This window comes from Zonotrichia albicollis, chromosome 3 (genome assembly GCF_047830755.1).
Source record: "Zonotrichia albicollis isolate bZonAlb1 chromosome 3, bZonAlb1.hap1, whole genome shotgun sequence".
Classification (NCBI taxonomy): Eukaryota; Metazoa; Chordata; class Aves; order Passeriformes; family Passerellidae; genus Zonotrichia; species Zonotrichia albicollis.
Window position 1 is genome coordinate 3039372 of NC_133821.1, and position 24940 is coordinate 3064311.

The 24940-nt window shown below is 45.0% G+C and overlaps 1 protein-coding gene across 9 annotated transcripts in view; it reads left to right on the forward strand.

Annotated features, from left to right (window-relative positions):
- Positions 1-24940, forward strand: part of HMBOX1 (homeobox containing 1) — a 124105-nt gene that overhangs the window by 58050 nt on the left and 41115 nt on the right. For all 9 annotated transcript variants that reach the window (XM_074536483.1, XM_074536488.1, XM_074536486.1 and 6 more), the window contains 4 exons: positions 4174-4653; positions 7009-7094; positions 15300-15410; positions 23167-23320. In XM_074536483.1, coding sequence (XP_074392584.1) covers positions 4174-4653; positions 7009-7094; positions 15300-15410; positions 23167-23320 — 831 coding nt within the window. The remainder of the gene's footprint in view (positions 1-4173; positions 4654-7008; positions 7095-15299; positions 15411-23166; positions 23321-24940) is intronic.

The window sequence follows — 24940 nt, forward strand, 5'->3', positions numbered from 1 at the left end:
AATGGTTGATTTAATTAACTGCTTTGTAAATTGATCTTTAAACAGGATAAGTTTATTAAAATATTTTAAAAAGGGAAAATTACCAAAGCGCTGCTCGAGTAACAGTTTGAAATAATGCTTGCTGTAGTTATTCATTAAAAAGTTGTGGATAGTTGGCAATGTTGGAACATGTTCAATAATACCACATTTTGCAATATTTGTTTTGGGGTTTTAATGGAAAATTCCAAGTTCCTGCAGCTGTTTTCAATCATGAAAGTCCCTCAGGAGCATTATTTCTAGATCTCGTGGCTGTGTAGAAAAGCACAAGAAGATGGGAACAGGAGTTCCAGATCAAGAAGACCAATGAGATGTGTCAGTGCAATATTTGCTGAGTGTGCAAATATAAACAAGGCACTTGGGCATCTTTGTATGACATTAGTGAGACCAACAGGGAGATACTCGAATTTTGGTGTTCTTACCTCTTAAAAATTACCCAGAAGTTGCCTGAAAACTTTTGGATGACTGGACTAATTCTTTGCATGGACAGACAAGCAGATAATTGATTTTAGCTTGGGTTATTTTTCAAGTTGTCCACATTTTTCCAGTGCTTGTGTTAAACACAGTATCATGAGTTAATTAGGTTTGCTACTCTTACATTCATTTCTGCAAGGCTTTAAAGTCCATTGATGAACAGGACCTCAGAACACAAGTTGGAAATCATTGAATATCTTTATTCCTAGGGCAGAGGGTGGCCTTGCCCAGCAGCCTTTGCATCCCTGTGAACTGAAATTCCTGCCCAAGCTCAGCTGTGTCAAAGAGGGACAAACTGAGGAATTGAGGCTGGAGCTCTTCCCTCACATGGCCACGAGCAACAAGAGGCCAACCCCTGCCCCTGCATCTGAGAACTCTGCACTTCATTAGCTGAATCCACTAAAGGACACTTAGGATTCACCAAATCATTGTGTGTAATTCACTAAAGGAGATTAATTTGGCCTGGGCACCCAGATCCAGGAGCTGAGCCCTGGCGCTTTAGACAAATTAGGAATGACACCCAAATTTTAGAGAGAATCGCTGGCCATGGCCACCAACTGCTGCAGGACATGGTGAGGCCCTGGCACAGGGTGCCCAGAGAATTTGTGGCTGCTCCATCCTTGGAAATGTCCAAGGCCAGGCTGGATGGGGCTTGGAGCAACCTGGGATAGTGGAAGGTGGAACTAAATGATTTTACAGCCCCTTTCAATTACCGTTCTGTAATTCCATGATTCTGTGTTGCTTGACATTCTTGAAGCCATCTGGAAAGTCTTGTTTTTGTCAAATGGGAGTTTTTTAGTTCATGGGCTCCAAGGACAAAAGTTCTGGGTTTCTGTGTCTGTGATAAATGGATGATTAAATAATTTAAAGTATGTTTTAGTATTAAATGTTGGAGAGTCTGTAAAGTAGGAATTTTGAGTGGAGGTAATTCAGGTTGGAGGCTCTGGCTCATTAAATTCTCCAGTTCAAACACAGAAACTGAGCACATGAAACTTGGTATTGACAGATAAATGATCTGGGAAATGGTGACATTAGAAACACTGGTAAGAATTCCCAAACCAGGTGTTGCCCTGAGGAAGGGTGAGCTGGCATAGCCAGTGAAAACCACCTCAATGCCAGATGTTTAAAGAGATTTTTCTGCTTGAAAATGGTGCTGCTCAGAGCTGGCTGTGATGAGTCAGTAAATCCTTGTGATACTTCTCCCAAAGCTGGGAGAGGAGGATGGAGCAGCCCTGCCTCCCCCAGAGGCCGAACCTGGAACACAGCGTCTGGTTCCAAACGCTCCCCGCCCAGCTCCGAAGGTCTCAGCCTGGGATGCCACTTCCAAACTGCGGTTGTTACAATTCCAGTCAGTTGCAGGTCGACTGCTGCATTGCCTGCCGTGCCCTCCTGTGGTTCAGCAGTCTGGGTGCTTGTCTTGGAAAATTTTAAATGGCCTGGACGTTTCCAGTAATCAGTTTTCTGGAGGACAGCACATTCCCGTTGGGCTGAAGCGCTGATGTGGATGTGGAACGTCTATCTTCTCACACAGGCATTTTCTTGGATGGGAGTCATCCCCTTGCATTGTCCTCCTGCTGCCTTCTCCCACAGAGCAATGTAAGGAGCTCAGAGGGCAAAGATGAGATTTTCTTCTCATTTCTGTATTTCCCAGGCTGCAAGTACCATTTTTGTGGGTTTGTGCATCCTGGCTTTGTCTTTTCAGCTCTACGTCAGCTCTGCTCCAACAAGCAAGTTTTCAGTGTTGTTCTTCAGCCCCAGCTATGGATCTCGAGTCATTCCATGACTCCTGCTAGGAACTTCTCTGTGCCAGGGCAGAAATCACAGAATCACAGAATAATGAGGTTGGAAGAGACCTCTAAGATCATCGAGTCCAGCCTATGCCCTAACACCTCAACTAGAGCATAGCACCAAGTGCCCTGTCCAGACTTTTTTTAAACACATCCAGAGATGGGGATTTAAAACCTCCCTGGGAAGAGCATTCCAGTACTTCATTATTCTTTCTGTGAAAAATTTCTTCCTAATATCCAACCTATACCTTCCCTGATGCAGCTTGGGACTGTGTCCTCTAAATGGACCTAAGGAGTCATCCTCAGAATTTGTGGGGAGGAATAGGCAGCCCTGGAAGGTCTCTCAGCCTGACAGCCATCATCCCTCTCCTGGCTTTCACAGGGTCCTTGGAATCCTTCCTTGACTTTCCCTCAGCTGTGCTTTGCTCTGGCTCTCAGGGATTGTACATCAGCTCTGTCACGTCTCCTGGAGTTTGAGCGATCTCTTCACCCTGCTCTCCTGCAGGAATGGCAATAAACCCTTGACTCACGAGAAGATTCCTGAGAAGGATGGAAAATGCCATATTCTGCTTGCCAAGTTCTGCCTGGCCTCCATCTGCCATCCCTTCTTCTCAAGATCTAGAGTTCTGAAGGAGGAGATCTTGTTGTTTGTGTGACATTTGGATCTGTAGCCAGGAGACTTAGGAATGAAGCACGATTAAGGGAGCATACTGGGATTTTTTTCATTTCCATTTCTGGGCTTTGCAGCAAATAATGTTCATTGTTGTTACACCTTGGGAGGTTTAGGAGTTAAAAATTATTTTGTTGAGCCACCAAGATGGTCAAGTTGCCTAAGAAGCCAATCTTTAGAGGAGAAAAAGCTGAAGACTTATTTCTTTAAATGAAAGCTCAGGAGTAATTGGATGTGCTGCACTTTCCTTGTCAGGGCAGGCAATCTGTGACAACATTCCAGGTTCAAAAGTTCCTAACTTCAGAAATCCAACTTCAGTCAAATCAGCTTGGGTCCTACAGGCCACTAGAATTTCCGCTGGGTGTGTTTTTATCTTCTTTTTTTTCAAGGTAGCAACAAAAGTTAGGGCAACTCGAACTCTTTGTAGTTAAGATTTGAAAGAGTAGAGATTCGTAAATCTCATGTCATAACTGGTGAAAACTTGTCCAGAAAAGCTCAGATCTGTGGCCACCACAGAAATCTGAGATTCCTGTCTGGTGGGTACTTAACACTGGGCAAAATTTTGTCTGGGATCAAGTTGCAGCCATAATTACTGAGCAACCACAGTCTCTGTAGCAGTGGTTTATCAAAAACAAAAAAATGGCACAAACTGCAGGGTTGGTGCAGGTGTGGGGAATGTCAGGAGGGGTCTGAAATGCTGTTGGAGCTCTCCAAGGAAAATGAACCCTTCTGCTGTGTAGTGAGATTGGCATTCATGGCAGGTGTCCGGCTGAGGTTGGTTGGAGGTGGATTTTGAAGTTGCTGTGTGGAGGTGGATGTTGGAGCTGCCAGAATTTACAAAGCACCTTCCACGTGCCACGTAGAGCTATTGAACTGAAGTATTTTGTGTTTTCCCTCATTTCCAGCCTGCTGGAAACCATGTCTCACTGCACAGATGAGCCAAGATTCACCACCATAGAGTACAAAAGGGCACGAACTGCAGGGTTGGTGCAGGTGTGGGGAATGTCAGGAGAGGTCTGCAATGCTGTTGGAGCTCTCCAAGGAAAATGAACCCTTCTGCTGTGTAGTGAGATTGGCATTTATGACAGGTGTCCGGCTGAGGTTGGTTGGAGGTGGATTTTGGAGCTGCCAGAATTTATAAAGCACCTTCCATGTGCCACGTAGAACTGTTGAACTGAAGTATTTTATGTTTTCCCTCTTTTCCAGCCTGCTGGAAACCATGTCTCACTACACAGATGAGCCAAGATTCACCATAGAGCAGATCGACCTCCTGCAGCGCCTGAGACGCACGGGAATGACCAGGCATGAGATCCTGCACGCCCTGGAAACCTTGGACCGTCTGGACCAAGAGCACAGCGACAAATTCGGGAGAAGATCCGGCTACGGGGGCGGCTCCTACGGCAACAGCACCAACAACGTGCCGGCGTCGTCCTCGACGGCCACGGCTTCCACGCAGACGCAGCACTCGGGGATGTCGCCGTCCCCGAGCAACAGTTACGACACCTCCCCACAGCCTTGCACTACGAATCAGAACGGGAGGGAGAGTAACGAGAGGTTGTCTGCCTTCAACGGGAAGATGTCGCCCACCCGCTACCCGCTGGCCAACAGCCTGGCCCAGAGGTCCTACAGCTTCGAGGCTTCCGAGGAGGACTTGGACATCGACGACAAAGTGGAGGAGCTGATGAGGTGAGTGATGGTCTCTGTAAAAGGTGGGGAGGTGGGAAGTGCCTCAGCAGGAGTGGTAAAATGCTGGCACAGGTTGTCCAAGGAGGTGGTGGATGTCTCATCCCAGGAAATATTCAAGGTCAGGTGGGACAGGGCTTGATAGTTGAAGATCAAGTCTAAGTGACTTGATCTAGTTGAAGATACCCCTGCTTGTCACAGTAGATTTGGACTAAATGACCTGGAATGTCTCTTCCAACCCACACCATTCCATGAGGATTTGATGATGATTTGATGATGATGATGATGATGATCAGGAGAGCATCAGACAGTTGCTTCAGGCAATTGTTCCTGCCAGTGCTCCAAGGGTCACCGTCCCAGAGCCTCTCACTCAGCAGGAGTGGCTGTGTTGGAAGATTGCTCAAATAGGGTGGTAAAATGCTGGCGTGGGTTGTCCAAGGAGATGGTGGGTGTCTCATCCCAGGAAATATTCAAGGTCAGGTGGGACAGGGCTCTAAGTGACTTGATCTAGTTGAAGGTACCACTGCTTATCACAGTAGGTTTGGACTAAATGGCCTGGAATGTCTCTTCCAGCTCACATCGTTCCATGGGGTTTGATGATGATCAGGAGAGCAGGAGCTGCTCCAGGCAGTTCCTGCCAGTGCTCCAAGGGTCACCATCCCAGAACCTCTCACCTGCCTTGTGGAGGCAGCCCCAATCCCACAGTCTGACTGTTGAAATCATTTTTCCAGTGTTGTACCAAAAATTGGGATTGATGTTAGAGCACTCTTTTATTCAGAATTCTGATCAAATATCAATTCACATGACTCCTTCTCCACTATTTCACACCCATTGTAATTCCTTCCATATAGAGGGAGAGTAGGGAATCCAACTTGGATATCCAGTGGGATCTGGAGAGGATGCATGCTGTTTGTTTATAGTTTGTGGCAGGGATTTGCAGAAGGATGCAGGAAAATATAAATAATAAAGAAGAAGCAGAAGTTTTCTCTGAGAGCCATTGGGGTGGTTTGTTTTTTTCAGGGCTGACCTTCCTTTACTTTTAGCAGCTTTCTTTTCAGCATTAGGGCAAAGATGAAAGGAGAGGATTATATTCCTGAGGATGAAAGTCAGTCAGTGGGCTTTGAGAGCACAAAGAAATAAGAGGAAAGGCCAAATGTCTCCAAACAATTTTGGTCATAATGCTGGAATTTATTCTTTTTTCCTCCCAAAAACTGCACCATTCCTGAAGTACCTGTGGGAGGACTGGAGTCCATAAGCTCCAGAATGGAAATGTGTTGGAAGTAGTTTGGAAATTTCAGGGAAAGATGTGGCTTTTGGGGGAGAGGATTAGAGATGAGCAGTAAGAAAAGCCGATCAACCTCATTTGCTGTCGGCTGCAGGATGATGGAATTGTGCAGGAAGGGGGTGAGTACAGCAGAGTGCCAAGTTCCCATGGCTGAGGTTTGGGTTCCTGTGCACTGAGTCTCAGGTAATGCTTTTAGTGCTTATTTAAACTGAAATTGCTTGTGTTTGCAGGCATATGGATGATGAGTGTTGGGTACAGAAATAAAAATGAACCCACAGCACAGTGTTGATTTTGGATTTACGTTTGCAAGCTTGAGTCTGCCTTCAATGCAGCTGGGGCAGGAGGGGAGAAGGGGAAGGGAGATGTCTCATAAGGCCTAATAAAGGTTGGTTTTAATTGCCTCCCCTTCTCAGGAAGGGACAGAGGAAGAGGAGGGGCAAAGTATGAGTTTATTGCAAATGAAATTTGCTGTGTATCACAGTACTTGTGCAGCCTCAATTTATTTGCTTTTAGCACAGTTTTAGCCCCTTCTGAACTACCTGTGCAGACCTTGTAAAAATGGTACAGAGACCTCAGTTCATTCAGTGCGAGCTCTGGACGAAGTAGGGGACTAAAGCAGGGGTGTGAGGACAGAGGCTGCAAAATTTTGGATCTTTCCTTGGGATGCTGGAGGAGGTTGGTCTATGCATATTCATTTGGGCAACTAACCATGCAGCCCCTGCTATCCTTTATTTTTTATTTTTCTGCCTCATTTTTACGAGTGAGGTTTTTATGCTGGTATGAGAGATTTATTCATCCCTGTGTAATGAAACTTTGTACATTCCATATGGCAGTGCTGCACCTAATATGAATTATATGGGACATGAGTCATCCATTCTCCTGCTATGGTACTTTGATCAAACGTGACACTTGTTAAAAGAAGTGTCCAGCACTGAGGCACTTGGGCTGTTTTAATGCCAGCCTTCCCCACTCCTTGCCCCCTAAATAAAGGAAATAAAGACATTTTGCATCTTGCAGGTGCACTTTGGTCTGTCCTTCTTTTTGTGTGTCCTGTTGTTGTTTTGTTTTGGTAGGAGGGACAGCAGTGTGATAAAGGAGGAAATCAAAGCCTTCCTCGCCAACCGGAGAATTTCCCAAGCAGTTGTTGCACAGGTAACAGGTAAGAGCTCGGGGAGGGGAGTCCTTTCCTCATTTTGGGAATCTCTGTGTCTGAGCTGCCTGTCTGAGCACGGTGCAGATGTTGGAATATCACTTGGCTTTCTGCATTGCAGTGCAGATCTGTCAGCTTAGTCATGATAATGTATGCCTTTGATTTAAGACCCATTGTCCTGCACATCATGGAACTTCCCCAGTGAATCACTTTTTTTTTTCTTTTTTTTTTTTTTTCCTGTGGCTTGTGCTGGCAGATTTTATTTTACAGCATTATAATAAAGCCTGAAGTTCTTATCTTAAAATGAAAACGGTTTTCCTTAATTCTTAAATTGTTGTTGAGTGCGGCAAATAGATGCATATCTGCATCTCTGGGTATGGAAAGAGAGAGATAAATGTGTATTTATATATTAAAAAGTATATGAATAGTCAGGAGACACAGCTATAGCTGCTACCACTGCAGCCAGGAGTTGGAGGATGAGAGTTGGAAGTTTTATCCATCATTTGAGTCACCATCAATGAAAATCCAAAGGGAGGTTTTGAGGGATGACCAGACCAGCTCAGGTTGTACGTGGAGGAGGAGCAGTTCTGGGTGCCCTGAGCCCTGAGCCTTCTCTCTCACATCCAGGTGAGCTCACTGCAGTGGTGCCACTTCTTTCCAGAGAGGGTAGCAAAGTCCTGTTGCTCCTCCCTGGGGTGAGGTGTTGTTATTTCCCCCTTCCAGGCTCACAGGCCTTGCCTGGAGCAGCCTCAGAATCATTTTGGTTGGAAAAGCCCTCTAAGACCATTGAGTCTGATCACTCCCCCAGCACTGCCAAGGCCAGCACTGATCCGTGTCCCCAAGTGCCGCATCCACAGGGATTTAAATCCCTCCAGGGATGGGGACTCCAGCACTGCCCTGGGCAGCTGTGCCAGGGCTGGACAGCCCTTTCCAGGCAGGAATTGTTCCCAATATCCAACCTGAACCTGCCCTGGCACAGCTTGAGGCTGTTCCTTCTCATCCTGTCCCTTTTCCCCTGTCAGGGAGTTGTGCAGAGCCACAAAGTCCCCCCTGAGCCTCCTTTTCTCCAGGCTGAGCCCCTTTCCAGCTCCCTCAGCCCCTCCTGGTGCTCCAGCCCCTTCCCCAGCTCCATTCCCTGCTCTGGATTCACTCCAGCCCTTCCTTTGGGATGAAGACTTGATGATAAAATTCAGGAAGCTCAATCCCATGTTACACCTCTTAAGATTCGTTTACTTTTTAACCCAAGCTTGGATAAAAATCTTGAAATAGATAATTTTTAAGGTTCCTAGATGTCTGGGAATGCCAAAGCAGTAGGAGGAAAGTTGTTATTTTATGATATTTCCAGGATTTGAAATGTCGTAGGAATCCACCTGTGTGGGAGCTGTGGGTTTGCAGACATGGCAGCAGTTGAGGTGGGCAAGCACAAACTGGTGCTTGAGACACAGAGCCAGGAATTCTTTCCATGTCTCCAACTCCTCTGTGATCCTGGATAAAATGATTTGTCTTTCCCTGGTCTGTTTCATCCTGAAGATCCTGAGATTAACAATTTGTGTAAATGTAAGGGATGTTTTTTGCCTTACCAGATGTTAGCACAAATACTTCAAAAATTAATGTATAAGTTGAGTTGCTTAAATTGTACCTGAACTCTAAAATTTTGGTACGTAGTGGGTCACTCTCCTGCTTTTGTTCATTCCTTGCCTGAATGTAGTCCTGGAAGAACCCATCTCTGAATTAACCTCTGTGTAGCACCCAGCAAGTCAGGCTGGCTTCCCCTGCAAAGAATTTGTGCAAAGAGGGGAAAACTGCACAAAAGGAGTATTTCCAAAAGGACCCAATCTTTGGGGTTTTTTTGGCCAGTTGTGGGTCACTGAATCAGAATCACCACACCAGATCCAAGTCTGTGTCAATGAAAGGAATGAATCTAAATATAATTAACTGATTCATTGGTGCATGTGTTTGATGCCCTGCAAGAAGCTGGAGGAAAGGCAAGACCAGTCTCTTCACACCTGATCCCTCCTTCCACCCTGAGCCTGTTCTGTTGGATTTCAGTGGGCATTCAGTTGGCATTTAGCTTTTGGGAGCTCTCATTGTTTCCTCCTGTGAGTGAATGACACCAAACCATCCCCTGGAGACGTGGCTGCCTGAATTTCACACCCTTCCCACCCAACCCACAGTGTGCTCACAGAGGGCCCAGAGAAATACTGCAGGGTGTCAGTGGGACAGAATGAGGCCTGAGCTGAAGGCACTGTGTTATCATCTTGTTTTTGAGCCAAACCCATGGGAAACCAGTACATCTTTGCATCCCAGTCATCCTCCCTGGGCTGGGTGGGAGCTGATTCATTTTAAATCAACCCCCAGCCTTGTGTGAGCAGATGTGTAGCACTTATGTGCCACCCCTAGGTACATAGTAATGGCTTATCTGAGGGAAATGGTAAATCTCAAAGAGATGTTTGGAAAAAGCAGATTAAAGAGTGCTCAGCTCTAGCAGGGAGGAACATCAGCTTCCTCCCCAAAGCAGGGAGTGGTGAGGAGTGACTGAAATAGCTTGGGACAGAGATCCGGGGCCGAGCATCCCAGGGCTCTCCCTCCAGAGCTGTCTCAGCCTGATGAGTGCTGGATGACTTGGAATATTCTTCAGGTGCCTCCAACGTCCCTTTCAGCTGGGGAAGAGACTCCCAAGGAATGTCTGGAAACTGCTTCTGGTTCAGTAAAAAACCAGTTTGTATAGGCAGAGGCTTTGCAGAGTGTGCGATCCCAAATGGCATCAGCTCAGGATTTACAGCCTCAGTCCTACTGATAAAGATTTTCTGTAAAAAGTTAGTTGTACAAGAGGAAAATAGAAAAATTGGCTTTTAGTCTTCCTCCCTTCTGCTCTGGGAAGAGGCAAAAAAGAAATGAAAAATTTATGGCTGGTTCTGTCCAGGAGAGTGGCTTGGCTCTGCTACCTCTGCTGGCAACTTTTCCTTACAACCTCCACCAATTCTCTGTTTCCTCTGTCCTTATGACCTTATTTATCCCATTCTGTAACTTGCCATGTTCTGTCCTTGGTGCAGAAACCTCTGCTGCAGCTGTGACCCCTCAAAACCTCCTTTTTTGCCCAATTTTGCTAATTCTTCAAACTACACTTGAATTCAGGAACACATTTCTCCTTTTTCCCATCTTAATTCTAACCTTGCGAAGCACTTACAGAATCCATAGTCCTACAGAGCAGTTCTGCATCAGTAAACATCTTTTCTTCTTGTTTTTCCTGTTGTAAGCAAGTGATGGAGAGGGAGGATGCAGGAGAGAGGAACACAGAGCTGAGGGTTAAAGTCAGCTGTTGCAATAGAAAAATGTTGAGGCTCTCCTAATCCTTATAAAATTACCAGAAACTCTAAAAGTCATTTAGATAATGAATCTGACAGGAAAAATTAAACCTGTAAGACATTTTACAGGGCTGCCTGGTGTATGGAGAGGACAGGGCAGGTTGGAAAATAGTAACAGGGTATTAAAAAGTGACTTGAAAATAAAGAATGATTGATAAGCAGCAGAAACTTAGCATAACACTTACTAGTGCTGGTCCTAAAAACAGGAGCTGCTTTTTATAGAAACTTTTTTAATGGTGTCTGTAATAAGATAAACAAGAAGCACTTGGGTTGGGCTCTGTATAAATAATCTCCTACTGATAAGAAAAATGACAGTATAAACAGGAGCTAATAATAGTTCCTGCGGAATTTCCTCTCCTGGTGTTTGGAGCTCCTTTAACATCACTGCAGCCTGCTCAGGGCTGGGGGTTCAGCCCCATGTGGGGCAGGTGAGCTGCCAAAATTTATCCAATTTAATTTGAAGTCATGTGGAATTTGTTTAAATTGCCACAAGAATTGTGCTTGGGCACCAGGTTATGGTGAGGAGGCAGAGGATGGAGAGAGAAATGTAAACTTCTCTCAGAGGTGCTGTCTGAGCTTCCAAAGTTAGGTGGAGGGTGGGGAAATATTTTCAGGAGCTGATGTCTTTCTGTTCTACAGTAGAGAGGGAGGAGAGCACAGGGATGAGCCCTCTGCAGATGGGCTGAGGTGGTTTGATGGATGATGCCTCTGCAAGGTTTGGAAATATTACCTTTCCTGTTTTTTACACATAGGGAGGGAAGGAATAAAAAAACCACACATATTTCCCTGAAGTTACAAAGCAGAAATTTCAATTCAGTTTTTTCAGTTCTTAAAAACATTAAAACCAAGCTACAATTAAAAAAAACCCCAAACCCATCAACAGTAAAATGCAGAAGTCATTTTTTGGGTTGTTTTTAAATAACAGAGAGCTTTCCAGGGTGCAGTTCTGGTACCCTTCCCAATTATTCTACTTGTACAACCCAGCCCTGTCCTCCTGACTCTGCCTTAATTGATAGGAGATCTCCAAGACTTGGCTTTAGGTTACGCTAAACACACGTGCAGTGGAGGGCAGCCTTGGAGCACTGCTGGAACAAATAAAATCCCCACAGGTTTGGAACCCACACACAGGGAGATGCTGAGCAAATGCCAATACACAGGGAAACTTAACTAGTTCCCCTCTGAAGAGAATTCAGAAAATTCCTGAATTATTGATCATCTCAAATGGCATGAAGCGGCATTTTGAGAAACATTTTCCTTCCTGTTTGTTTTTTTTTTTCATACTCCTGACAACACAGAGATTTGTTTTTTATGATTTTGATCTTTGCAGGTTTTCTGTAAACAAGCTGTGCTAATCTCCTAAATTGATAGATGTCCTTTGCAAGCACTTGTTCTCTGAATCTGGGACTTGCTTACAAAGTGAAGAATTAAAACACAGTCAGTTAACTTTCTTCTCCAGTTCTGACGTATTCCAGGTGCTTCTGAAAACCTCTCCTGAAAGAAACATTAAAGAAATGCAAAGCAGAGCTGCTGAACAGATCTATCAGTGAAGGTGAAAACCAGTTCCCAAAGACTTGATGAATAGCAGAGTTGAGGGTTGTGAGCAGATTTGAGCTGCACATAGCAGTGGCCTTCTCTTGATGATGTATTTTGCCATTTATTTTATGTTTTTGGAGGGGAAATTCTCCCCTAATCAGTTGTGTAGGAGACAGCAGGGCTGGCCAGGAGAGTGAGCACATTTTGTTTATCACTGGGAAGTGTGAGCTGCTGTGGGAAGGAGTGAGTGTGACACAAGCAGTCAGCATCTGAGCTGCAATAATCCTTTGTGGATACCACATTCCTGCAGTGTTTTCTGTGAGAAAATTGCTGGTGTCCATAACCAGGTGTGTTCCTGGCCCTGCTGAGCCCAGAGCACCACAACCCTCCTAGAGGTCCCTGCTTCACTTGGAGAGTGAATTTCCTCAGCACAACTGGGTTTTCAGTACTCAGAGAAGTTATTTCATCAGTATAAATACTCTAGAGAAAGTTTTTTCATCAATATAAATACTCCAGAAAAGTTATTTCATCAATTGTTTCTGGCAGCAGGACGATTTCTTTTTTCCTGCCAGTGCAATTCCCTAAAGCAGAGTGTGATTGGAGACAGTGTGACAGGAGGGTCCTGATGGTCACTGTCCTGTGAGTCAGCTGTGTGAAGCCCACTTGAGATGCAAGAAACTCTGACCTGACAGCTTGGGGGATTTGTTTTTATACAATGAAAGGAGTTAAGGATGGGTTTGGATCCCACAGCCCTGGGATCTGGCAGGTCCTGGATGAATTCTTCTGAAAGACTTTGAATGTGACCTTGGGTTGGTCAAGCTGTTGGGAGAGTTTTGGGGCCTCAACCTTGCTGAGGTACAGATAAATTTTGTGCCTGAAAAACATTTTACAGAAGCAGCTTTATGAGCTGTGAGGAGTTGCAGTAGGTCACAGGCTCAGCCAAAAAAGGATCCCAGCCCAGATCCAGCTCTGTTTGGGGGAACTTTGATGCAGCTCAGGATATTGGGACAGTGCATAATTTGTGTAAAGCAGCTTTTTACAATGAAGATGGCGCATGTTGGTCAGGAAAGTGGTGTCTGCCCCATCCCTAAAAACATTCAAGATCAGGTTGGACAGGGCTCTGAACAACGTGATCCAGTTGGTGTCTCAGCTCATTGCAGGGGGTGTTGGACCAGATGACCTTTAAAGGTCTTTCCAACTCAGATTTTTTTGGTGATTCCATGAAAGTGGACATGGCAAGACCCAGCTTGAGTTTTTTGGCTCCTGCTGCTGCTGTGCCTTGCCCTTGAGCAGATTGTCTGGAGTGGTGACATCTGTGCCACGTGTGACAGTGTCAGGCTGCCTCTTGAGCACGATTCAGATTTTCCACTCATGGCAGACATTTAATCTCTATTTATAATTTTTATCTACCAGTGCTTTGTGTTTGTATCTTAGGTTGTTATCCAGACACTCAACACACACTAATTCACTGCAGTGAGTGTAAGTGGACTGTAGTAAACAACAAGTAAATGACTGGAGCTGTTACCCAGTGATTAATTAATGGGAGCAGGGCAGCCAAAAGCAGTGAGACACAAACCTTTATGTCCCACAGCCCAGGACAAGAAATGGCTTTTATAAATCATAATAGGCCAAGAGCTGCACATTTTCAAACCTTGGACTTTGCACTGCATGCAGATGGCAGAATTTCAGCTAGGCTGGAGCCTTGTTTTGGGCCAGGGAGTGTTATCAACTCACACTGCCTTCTTCTGCTATTAACTTGTGTGCTTCCACAGTTACTTGATGTAAACTTGGCAGGGTCTGAGGGCTGTGTTTGGTTGAATAATTCCACTTCCCCAGTAGTATAAACTCAGTTTTGGATCCCACTGTGGGCCCTGGGGGTAGGCAGCTCTTCTTGGCTGCCCCAGCTGTTTCTGAACTCTGTCGGTTGAAGTCAAGGCAGTCTCTGGGAGTGGGGTCTGGGAAAATCAGGGTCTGTTTTGTGGGCACAGCTCTGCTGTATCTGAAACCAAACACACCCATCCCTTCCCCCAGGACAATTAAAACTTCATAGCCTCCAGGATTCTGTTTGAGGACGAGCAATTAACAGCACAAACCCAGTGATGTTAAAAATCTGATTGGTGCAAACCCACCTGAATATGATACCTGAGAGTCCAAGTTGAGACATTCTGAAGTTAACTACCTTCAACACACCAAAAAAAGCATAATAAACCCCCACTTTAGAAGTGGTAAAACCACAGGGGGCTGTTTTTCATGAGTTAAATATGATGATGAGAGCTTATAAAACCTTGATGCATCTCTAGAGGGGGGAGGTAGTTTGGGTTCTGTGTGCAAACCAGCCTCTACCTGCCCGGGTGATATCACCAAGCAGGTGGTGGCACAGGTGGTGTTGGCAATATATTGGTACTTGGAGCACCTCCTAAAACTTCACTGCTCAGGAGAGTTTGGATGTTGTTAACCTGTTCTGATAGCTGAAGGGCCTTGTGGAAAGCACAGGGAGTTCTGAAGCAGTGCTTCAGTTACTCAGCAAACTCTGCATATTTTACATTTTCAGGTGAACCTATTGCTGACCTCTTCATGCACTTCTAAACCTCTCATTTTATTTAGTTCCTCTGCTGATCAGTTTTTGCCCTTCGTGCATTGATCCTTCATTCCCTGCTTTGGGAATAACTGTATTAACTTCTAGGAATTTTTTTCTCCTTCTTACAGTTTCCTTAGAACTCTTGCTTTAAAAACTGCAGTGTTTTGTCCCTGATCATGCCTGGGTACCTTGAGCTTGGCTCCTGCTTTGCTGACAGACAGCTGCTCTTTCTGGGTTGTTTTGTGGCTGTTCTTACAGCTGCTGACAGTTGGTTTGCTCCATTTCTGGGCTGATGTGATCTATATCACATAAACTGTTTTCTGTGTTTATCTCTGTTCTTATTCAAGCACTGAATGATAAGGATTTCCTAACAATCATTATTTATATGTAATAGTGGGGAAGGGACTTGTTCCCATTTCACAGAATCAGAGAAGGTGTGGACAATTCAAGTCTGTGATAGCTTTGGCTTCCCAGCTTTTCCCCTCTTTGCTTTGGGGCTGATTATACAGATTCCAGAGTGTTCCTTGAGTGAGGTTGAACAAAATCCCAGGGAGAAATTCAGGCAGTTTGGGACAGAGCAGGGAAGCTTCAACTCTGCTTTTTCTGGGATTGAAGCATCCCAGGTTACTGGGCTTTGAAGGACACCACCTTTTATCAGTAGATAAACCACTTTAAAATGTTTGGTAAAGAAGAAATTTTCTCTTTCTCTCTTTTTTGTTCTGTTCTGGTTTCTCACAGGTATCAGTCAGAGCCGGATCTCCCATTGGCTGTTGCAGCAGGGGTCGGACCTGAGTGAACAGAAGAAAAGGGCATTTTACAGATGGTACCAGCTTGAGAAGACAAATCCTGGTAAACAAATGCAGCCTGAGCATCTCCTGCTGTTTATTTACAGAATGGAATCCTTTTGTTTATTAGCACTGATAATTCACTTCTTGGTTTGGGGTACTCCAGAGGTTCTCGCTTTGACCAGGTTAATTTTTTTTTTTCCATTTCTTCTTTGGGAAGAAATCTGCTTTTTGCTTTGCAACAAATGATGCAGAGCTGCCTCATCCAGAGCTGTCTGTCCAGCTCCTCAGCCACAGATACCTGCCCTGCCCTCCCACCGCTTACTAAATCTGGGAATCAGCAGCAGCAGTGAAGTTGTAGTCAGTTAATGTGAAATATAAGCTGAGGCTCTTCAGAATGAACAAATAAAAACTGTTCATAATGGCTGCATAATATAAAGTTGCAGCAAAAAACCCCACACATTTTGTCAGAGAGGATCTTCAGAGGGTTTTGGGTTGGATCTCAAGCTCATGGATGGGATGTTGATAGTTACAGTGATAAGCTGGAGATGTGTCTTTCAAATCCCACCTGCTTCTCCAAATCTCAAAATAGATCTTGAATACAAAAAGAGAAGTAAAGCTCCTCATTATCTTTAACTAACCAGCAATCTTCAAAATCACAGTTGAATTAATTTCCTTGTATTGTTCTTCTCCATAGATTTTGTTTGACCACAGTTCTTATTTTTCCCTTTTAACAGTTTTATTGTAAAGATCAAAATATTTATGTTTAATTTCCTTTAACCATTGGCTTGATTAAATTAACTGTGTAATTGTTTTAAGGAATTTAAAACTCAGCTCTCTAATGTGAACCTGGCTTCAATATCCAGAATTCTATTAAGAAAAATTCCAGGGGAATCAGAGCCTCAAAACTTGTGCTTTGTGTGTAAACTGAAAATCAAGAGGCTCCAGCTGACAGTTGGCCTGAGAATAATTCAGATTTAAGTTGGGTGGGTTGAGAGGGACAGCTAAGTCTGTTTTTTTCTGTTAAGCATGTTGATACTTCTTTTTCTTAAAGTTGTTTTAAAGAGTAAAAGTGCCAAGAAGCCTTGATTTTTGCACCAGTATCACTGGTTGGAACTGTGATGCTGAGGATCCCAGAATTCCTGGGTACAACCATCCAGTGCCAGCTGCTTGGAAAGACTGAGGTTTTACCCTACAAAGTAACTCCCTGACATTTCCCTGTCATGAAAAGTGTTGCCTCCAAAATAATGGAGAAAACTTGAGAGTTTTTGGAAGGTGTAAAAACCACCAAAACCCTCTCCAGATGAAACTTGTTGTGTGGATTTTTCCCAGCCTTCCATCCTTTATTTGCAGTATCACACAAAGCTGTTTAGGAAATAATATTTTGTGCTAATAACAGAACCCTTTTCGACTTGGCTCTAAAATCTTTACTTCTTCCTCTTTACCTTCTTTTTTTCCCCATATCTATAAGCTCACATCATCTTTGTCCTTTTGCTCTTGAGAGGTGTCTAAGGAAAACTTTCCACACCGAAGGTTATGGCTGAAATTGAAATGAATCAACTTTAACTCTGCTTTGCTTTAGACATGGACAAACTCCTTGAAGAGTGGTTGTTTGAGTGTAACCTTTTTCCCAATAAGAGATCTTAAACAGCATTTTCAAGGAGTGTAAAAGGCAAATTGTTTCCTCTGCCTAAGCCCAGGGACTATTTGGATGCACTTAAATTCCTTTTAGAACCAGACAGCACTTGGTTTCTTTTTAGAGGCTGAAGCAGAGGGAGGAACCTTCAGTTTTCCTCTTGCTGTTTGGAAAATCTACCTGAGGAAAATGGAGATGTATTTATTTATTCATTGTAGGATAATCCACTGCTTTGAGTTATTGCCATCTGTTATATTGCAGGTCAGCCCAGATAGCCAAGAATAATTAGCAGGGATATAAACAAGTGTGTAAAGGGAGGTACCAACCTTGTCCAGAGAATCCTGGATGTTACAAAACCAATCTGGAGCTGAAGTTTTGACTGCTACTTAGAGTATCCTGTGATTAGTAGACAGAGTAATGGGTTTGGTGTCCTCTTTAGAGCCAGAAAATGAGGAAATCATTTCCCAAAAAATGATGCCACTCTACTCTCTGTAGGGTGTGAAAGATTGTCCTCTTTGGAAGAAACCTGGGAGATGAAATGACTGCCATGCTTACTAAGGGGTGGCTTTTTGTTCTCATACATCCCATCTTTTCCAGTTCCAGCTGTTGGGAGGGAAATCTCAGTCCTTTGAGAGAAAGTCAGGTCTGTGTGCAGAGGGACCTGCAGGTTTGAGTTATCAGAGGGCAAAGTGAGGCTTTTGGGAACTATTGGTTCCCCAATTTCTGTAATTCCTTACCTTGAAGAACTGGATCTTCAGAGTAAATCCATTTTTTGGACTGAATATGTGTAATAATGGAAAGAAAACCTAAAATTGAAACAGTTTTGCAGGACTAGGGACAGCAGATGTAATCAATTTCTAAACTGTGAAGGGAGAATAGTTTGGGAAAGGACTGGAGATCTCTGGCAGACTTTCCCTTGGCTGTGCAAGTTTTTCTGTGCAACTTGTAGAATTCACCTTTTATCTCCCTTTCCCATCTCCTGGGTACGGGTGAGATTTTTTTCCTGTGGGTGACACCCCTGCCTTCAGCTCCTCACAGCAGCATCTCTCTTTTACTGTGCTTATATAAGCAAATTATGACTCACAAATATATCAAAAGAGATTTATTTCTCTTTTTTTTTTTTAATGTTCTTTAAATCATCCACAGGCAATGCTGCATCTGCCAACCAAAGGATTTGGTGCTGGGGAGCCTTAGGGCAGTTTTAGGGCATTGCTGCTGTTCAGATACTGATCCTATATGGACAAGACTCAGCAATTCCATCCCTTCCATTCTTTTCCAGCTGGCTTTGAGCTCTTGAATGTGCTGTTTGTTATTTGCCTTGGTTTGACTGCTGGTTTGCATGGGCAGTTTCTGCATTTCTCCTGTCCTTAGTGTGGTGGGTGTTCAGACAGCACCAGACTGGAATGTTGCAAAGGAGACTTGGAGTCTCATGGAACAGGAGAAAAACACCCACTTGTCCCACTGTATGCAATAATCTTGCTCAAAAAAATGTCTTAATCAATGTTTTCTTGGTAGGAGTGATGTCAGAGTTAATGGCAATGCTGTGAATTCCAGCCTGCTACTGATTGTAAATTTTTCTGGAAGGAGTTGCCAGTTAGGGTGAAAGGCAGTTTTTTTGTTGGAGGGAAGAAGTAAATGCTAAATGCTGATGTTTAAAAGGTCTTTATTCCAATTAATAGGAATGCTTTTCATTTAGATGGAGCTTTTTTTCCACACAGGCACCACTTGTCTGTCCTGGGTTTTGTGGAGGACTGAGAACATTCTGCTAATAGATAAATTTTATGTATTTCAGAAACTGATAGTGCTACAATGTTCTCACTATTTTTTCAGGGCCCAAAGGTTTTAAATAAATATTTTAATTTTTTTTTTAGATTGGTAGTTGTTAGCCTGATTAGTTTCCCTGGCACTGGATGTTGGGCAGTGTGGGAAGTTTGTGATGGAATAACTTCAGCTTGTCTCTTGCCTCTGTGTAGTGCAAACTGAAGATGGCACCTCAAAATGATTTGTTAGAGTTACAGATGGATGCAGACTGCTTCCATTTAGGGTGGGCATTTATTTCTGCCACTCTTCTCTAACAGGAAGGCAGCTGCGGTCACCTTGGAGAGAACCATGGGCGCTTCTTCCTTGAACAAAAGGGAAAACAAAAGGGAGTTATTATCAGGATGTGGTATCTCTGCTGTGTTATTTTCATAGTGGTTCTTGTTTAGCTGTGAAGGAAAAGCCAACCCAAAATCAGGGGCTGTCCCACAAGGTTTTCACTGGGAAGGGATGGTTGGAGATGTGCTGTTCCACAGAGCTGCAGAGCAAACAGTCCCTGCTCTGCTCCTTCTCCTCCCCTCCCTGGGCTCTGTAAGGGAACCTTGTGCTGCTGCTGGTTCCAATCCAGCGTGGCTCACGCTGACCAAGGGGTGTTTATTGCGTGATCTGGGGTCAGCCTGTCTAAAAATACAGTGAGGCATCTGTTCTTATCAGGATAACGTACAGCAGGTACTTGCTGCAAATGAAAACTTGCCAGGAAATGGTTTCTTGTGGCCGGGAGATGCCGGAGCAGTGAGTGCATGGGATGGATGGGGAGCAGTGAGTGCATGGGATGGATGGGGAGCAGTGAGTGCATGGGATGGATGGGGAGCAGTGAGGGCATGGGATGGAGGGCAGTGAGTGCATGGGATGGATGGGGAGCAGTGAGTGCATGGGATGGATGGAGAGCAGTGAGTGCATGGGATGGATGAATGGATGGATGGATGGATGGATGGATGGATGGATGGATGGATGGATGGATGGATGGGGAGTAGTGAGTGCATGGGATGGGGAGCACTGAGTGCCTGGGATGCTCTTAGAGCAGCTCCCTTCACTTCAGGATGGGGTCTGGGATATTCAGGCCTTGGCCAGGAGGAATTTGGAGCATGGAGAGAGCTGCATTCCAGTTGGAGAGCACCTCCCCTGCCTCCTCTCCCCCAAACCTGCCAGCAGCATCCTCAGTCACACAAAAAATTCACAGAGAGAAGGCAGTGCTGTAGGAAAAGGTGCTGAGCACTGGCAGGGAGTGAGAGCTGTCTCCTTTCATTTCTGTGTGTGAAAGGAGCTCTTCCCAGGCGCTTCACCTCTGCACCCCTCAGAGGTGTCTTGCTGTTTGATGCACACACTGAAAACCTTGTAGTGCGTCTTCTCCACTCTGTCTGCTCAGGAGAGAAGTTTCACTTCTCCTTAAAAGCTGTTTGAGGGGTTTAAAAAAAGATTCTGAACTGGTGACTAGGGTGGAACTTGCTAAGTTATAAAGAAGTGGGGCTGGGTGGCGAGAGTGTTGTGATGGAATGTTGGAACAGCAGAATAAATGGGAGCTCAGTGAAGAGAGGGAGATGAGGAAAAGCTCCATAGGTTCCTTATCAAATGTGCATGTCATAAATGATAAATTTGAGTTTGAAGTAATCTCATTCCACTCCCCTGCCATGGGCAAGGACACCTTCCATTATCTCAGGTTGCTCCAAGCCCAGTCCAGCCTGGCCTTGGACACTTCCAGGGATCCAGGGGCAGCCACAGCTTCTCTGGGCACCTGTGCCAGGGCCTCCCCACCCTCACAGCCAAGAATTCCTTCCCAATATCCCATCTATTCCTACCTGCTGGCAGTGTGCAGCCATTCCCTGTGTCCTGTCCCTCCATCCCTTGTCCCAAGTCCCTCCCCGGCTCTCCTGGAGCCCCTTCAGGCTTGCAAGGGGCTCAGACCATCCCATGTTCCCTTTTTCCACATGTTCATCCAAGCCCATTTTGGGCCTCTTTATGCATTCAGGTCCTTCTCTCTTGCTGTGTGGGGGTACTTGCTTGTAATTCTCAGCATATTCCTCTCTTATCTGCTGCTGATATTGATGTTACCCCATAGAAAAGAGAAATGGCTAAATTGATCTAGGAAGGCTACTAAAACAAAAAAAGTGTATTATATGCAGTATGTGAACATACCTGTAGCAGCAGCAGAAAATTTATGCTTTCAATGCAGATTTTTTTTCTACCTTTGTCTGAAAAATCTCAGGCAAATTTAATAGAAGGATTCTGCACCTCTTGGCTTGATGTGAGGGATCACTGATACTTCTGTACTCTCTTTTTGAAATCAAATCTTCAGCCGAGTAAAGTATATTGCTAGCACAATGCAGGAAAACCTAATTTCTATTCCTGTTCTCCCCTGTCTCTGTAAAATTGTAATTTCTGATTTTTTTAGAAGTTTTTGAAGTGTATTTAAAGCCTGGCAACTTGATAGCCACCCAGCCCCCTAAACTGTGCAAGTAGCAGAAAGACTAGATAAGGAGCTCTCCTTGAAATGGCCTCCCAGTAAATTGGCACTATAGGAAATATTTCATGTTTCAGTGGAACCAAGTAATCTGTGTAGGCTCGTTAGCTGAGAATTAGGGAGAGGCACCGTGCCTTGTGTGTGCAAGGCAGAGATTGTGGGCTTCACTTCCTACTCACTCCTCCTGGGGAGCATTTGGAAATTATTTTGGGCTGCAGTACCTAACACAGATGCAAGCCCCTGGCAGGGAGGGAAAGACTCTGTGTGCATTTCTGAAAAGGAACACGGCCAAGTGCCTAAACAGCTCATTTCTTGCTTTTTAGCTCGAGAAATTTGTTTATTGGTTAAACTCTTGGGTTCCCTTGACCCTTTCGCTCCTCTGTGTATTAGAGAAGCAGTGTGGTTGCACTAACACTGTGTGGTTTGATGATTAAATCCCAACCATTCTGAGTGAGCCTGAGCACCCAGAGGGGTTTCACACCCTGCTCTTGAGTGTGCCCAGCCCTGTGAGCAGGGCTGCTGCTTCTCCTGGGTCTGCCCAGGCTGGCTCCGTGCAGGAATTCCACTGGAGCTCAGCTTATGAGATATAAATGGTGCTTTATCTTTCCATACAACTTTTTTTTTCCTATTTCTTTTGTATTTTTTGCACCCTAGAGCAGCTCTCTCTTCCCTGCAGGGGAAGTCACTGAGCACAAAGCTGTCCTTCAGAACAGGACACCCTGGTTTCTGTCCTCGTGTCCTATCCCAGGTTCCCATCCTCACCAAGGGATGTAGGACAGATCGATCTCCCAGTGTTGTCTTGATTTATCTTGATTTATTAGCTGAGAGGCTGTTGTGGAAAGGATCAGGGGTAAGTTTCAAAGGGGCCTTTCCTGAAGGCATCTTGCCAAATCCTGCCTCATGCCTGATGCTCTCCAGCTCAGACTCAGGGAAAGGAGAAAACATCCATAGAAGGGGAGCAGGAGAGGAAGGTTGTGATGTTAATTTGCTTTCAGTGCCTTTTTCAGGCACCCTGGCACTCGTGAGCCCATGTTTGTCCAGGCCACAGGGTGTGTTTCTATTGGTGGAGCTGCTTCAGGTATTTCCCAAGCTCTTCAGACACACTGAAATACCTTTGGTATAAATTTCCATTTTGCTTCTTGAAGCTGCTGTATAATTAAATAGAAACTGCTGTTTCCTACATTGTGACAGCTCAGGTGGCAGCACAACCTACACGAATCCCAGCTGGGGCACAGCTCACCCTGTCTGTGTGATTCTTTTCCTCTTGGTGAAGACAGGACAGATTTTGCTAAGTGCCCATCAGCTCCTTGGATTTCCTTCTACCCTGGAGGTTGGGAAATAGGAATTCTAGCTGGCTTTGTGTATTTTTAGGGTGTCTTTGATAATACTTTATGTTTTTTTTCCATTTGAATGGTTTCATCAGCTGTCTTGTCTTTTTTTTTTTCACGAGCAGGAGTGAGAGGATGGGCCTGACTTTTTACCCTCTGGGAAACACAGTGTTTATTGTCCTTAGGGGCTACACTAAGCATGAGACCTGCTCCCATCCCAGTAGAAGGAAACTGCTGTTTCCTACATTGTGACAGCTCAGGTGGCAGCACAACCTACACGAATCCCATCTGGGGCACGGCTCACCCAGTCTGTGTGATTCTTTCCTGTTGATAAAGACAGGACAGATTTTGCTAAGTGCCCATCAGCTCCTTGGATTTCCTTCTGTCTTGGAGGTTGGGAAATAGGAGTTCTAGATACTTTGTGTATCTTTAGGGTGTCTTTGATAATACTTTATATCTTTTTTAGTTTGAGTGGTTTTGAATGGTTTCATCACCTGTCTTTTTTTTGTTTCACAAGCAGGAGTGAGAGGATGGGCCTGACTTTTTACCCTCTGGGAAACACAGTGTTTATTGTCCTTAGGGGCTACACTAAGCATGAGACCCGCTCCCATCCCAATAGAAGAGCCAGAATGGAGACAGACGCCTCCCCCAGTCACAGCTACCTCTGGGACCTTCAGACTACGGCGAGGCAGTCGGTTCACGTGGAGAAAGGAGTGCCTGGCTGTTATGGAGAGGTATGTGCTGGCTCTGAGGGGGTTTGGACATGGGACTCCTAAAGCCAAGTTCTAAAGGGCTTTTCCCTGCTCTGCTGAACGCCAGCAGTTGTTTCCATGGATGTGTTGTAGCCTCGTGCAAGCCTGTAAGAATTGAATTTGTGATGGTGGAGTGGGAGGAGCTGTTTTGCCTCTTGTGTTGTTTAAAAAATTGTAACACTGCTCTGGGCAGGAGCTCTTTATTTTTGTGTACATCATGTCCTTAGCTCAGTCTGAGCTTGTTGGTGTTCAGCTCTGTGCTTCTGTAGAAACTTTTCCACTTATCCTGATCCAGGCTCTCTTGGGAGGGTCTTGCAAGCTCTTTCCATTCTGCATTTCTCCTTTCCACTTTCCTGACTTGTGTCCCTGATGCCTCGTGGTGGTTTAAAGTGGATACTGGCTGTAATTGTTTGGGATGCAGAACTTTGCCTCATAAGCAGGAGATTCCTGGTCCAAAAAGGCTCTTAGAACCCTCTTACAGGAGCTGGGAGCAGCACAGAGCAAAGTGGATCTTTCAAATCCATATGCAGAGTGGCAGGTGACCATTAGAGCTCCCAGCTCTCCTCTCTGAGCCTGAGCGTGCTTTGCCTTTCCCTCTCCTTACAGGAATGTCTCTTTTGTGGATAATGCTGTACAATAGAGAAGAGCTGGGGAATTTGAGTGTAGTTTAGGGTTGAATGTTTATTTCTGTCCAGGGCTAAAAGGCTGGGAGGAGTTTTTCCCCTCTGAGAGCGTGAGGAGCCTCCTTTCCATGGAAGGACTGGATGACTGTGTGTGTTACACTCCTCTGGGGTCTGCATTCCCAGTGAGATCTCAGCCAGCAGATTTGTAGGATGTGTTTTTACCATTTCTTTAATGCTTTCCATTCCTCTTGCTTGCATGGGGGTCTTGGGAACTGATTAGGAGCAGGAGAGCCTCATTTGCCTGAGCTGAGGCTGAAATCCTGAGCTCCCTCAGGAACACAGGCTGGACAGACACACTGCTATGTCTTTGCAGGTCTGGAACCAGTAATTTAAATGTTTGTTTGCCTGTTCTGCCCTGGCACTGATATTTTATCTGGCATTGATATTTTTGGCTTTGCCTGGATGTTTCCCCAAAGGAAATAATGTAAATGTTTAAAATCTGTTCTGCTTTGTTAGACCCAGCTAAGGCAATGCCCTGTGATCTGATGGTGTGTTTTTCTAGTGTCCCCCTCCGCAGAGGCAGAGCAAGGGGCAGCACAGGATCTTCAGCACTTTGAAATGTTTGTCTGACTGTCCTGATTGTGTGTGCAGAGGGACAGAACCACCACAGCTCTGTGTGCCTTCAGGGCAGCACCATCCCCGATCAATCCTCTGTGTGTGAAATGCTTATTGGGAGTGGAGTTAGAGCTCTTGGGGCATGGCTGCTTTTGGCATGGCTGCTTTTGGGCATGGCTGGTTTTCTTCCTGGTTTCTGTCTGGTCCAAAGTGCAGTAACTGCTGTTATTTGCTGTTTGAACCCTGATTATGGCTCAGACTCCTTTGCTGGGGAAACTGCTGATAGAGAGCTGAGCAAGCCTCAGCCCATTTCTCAACCCTTTCCTCATCCACCTCTTCCTCAAGCCAGTCTCTGCTGGGACAC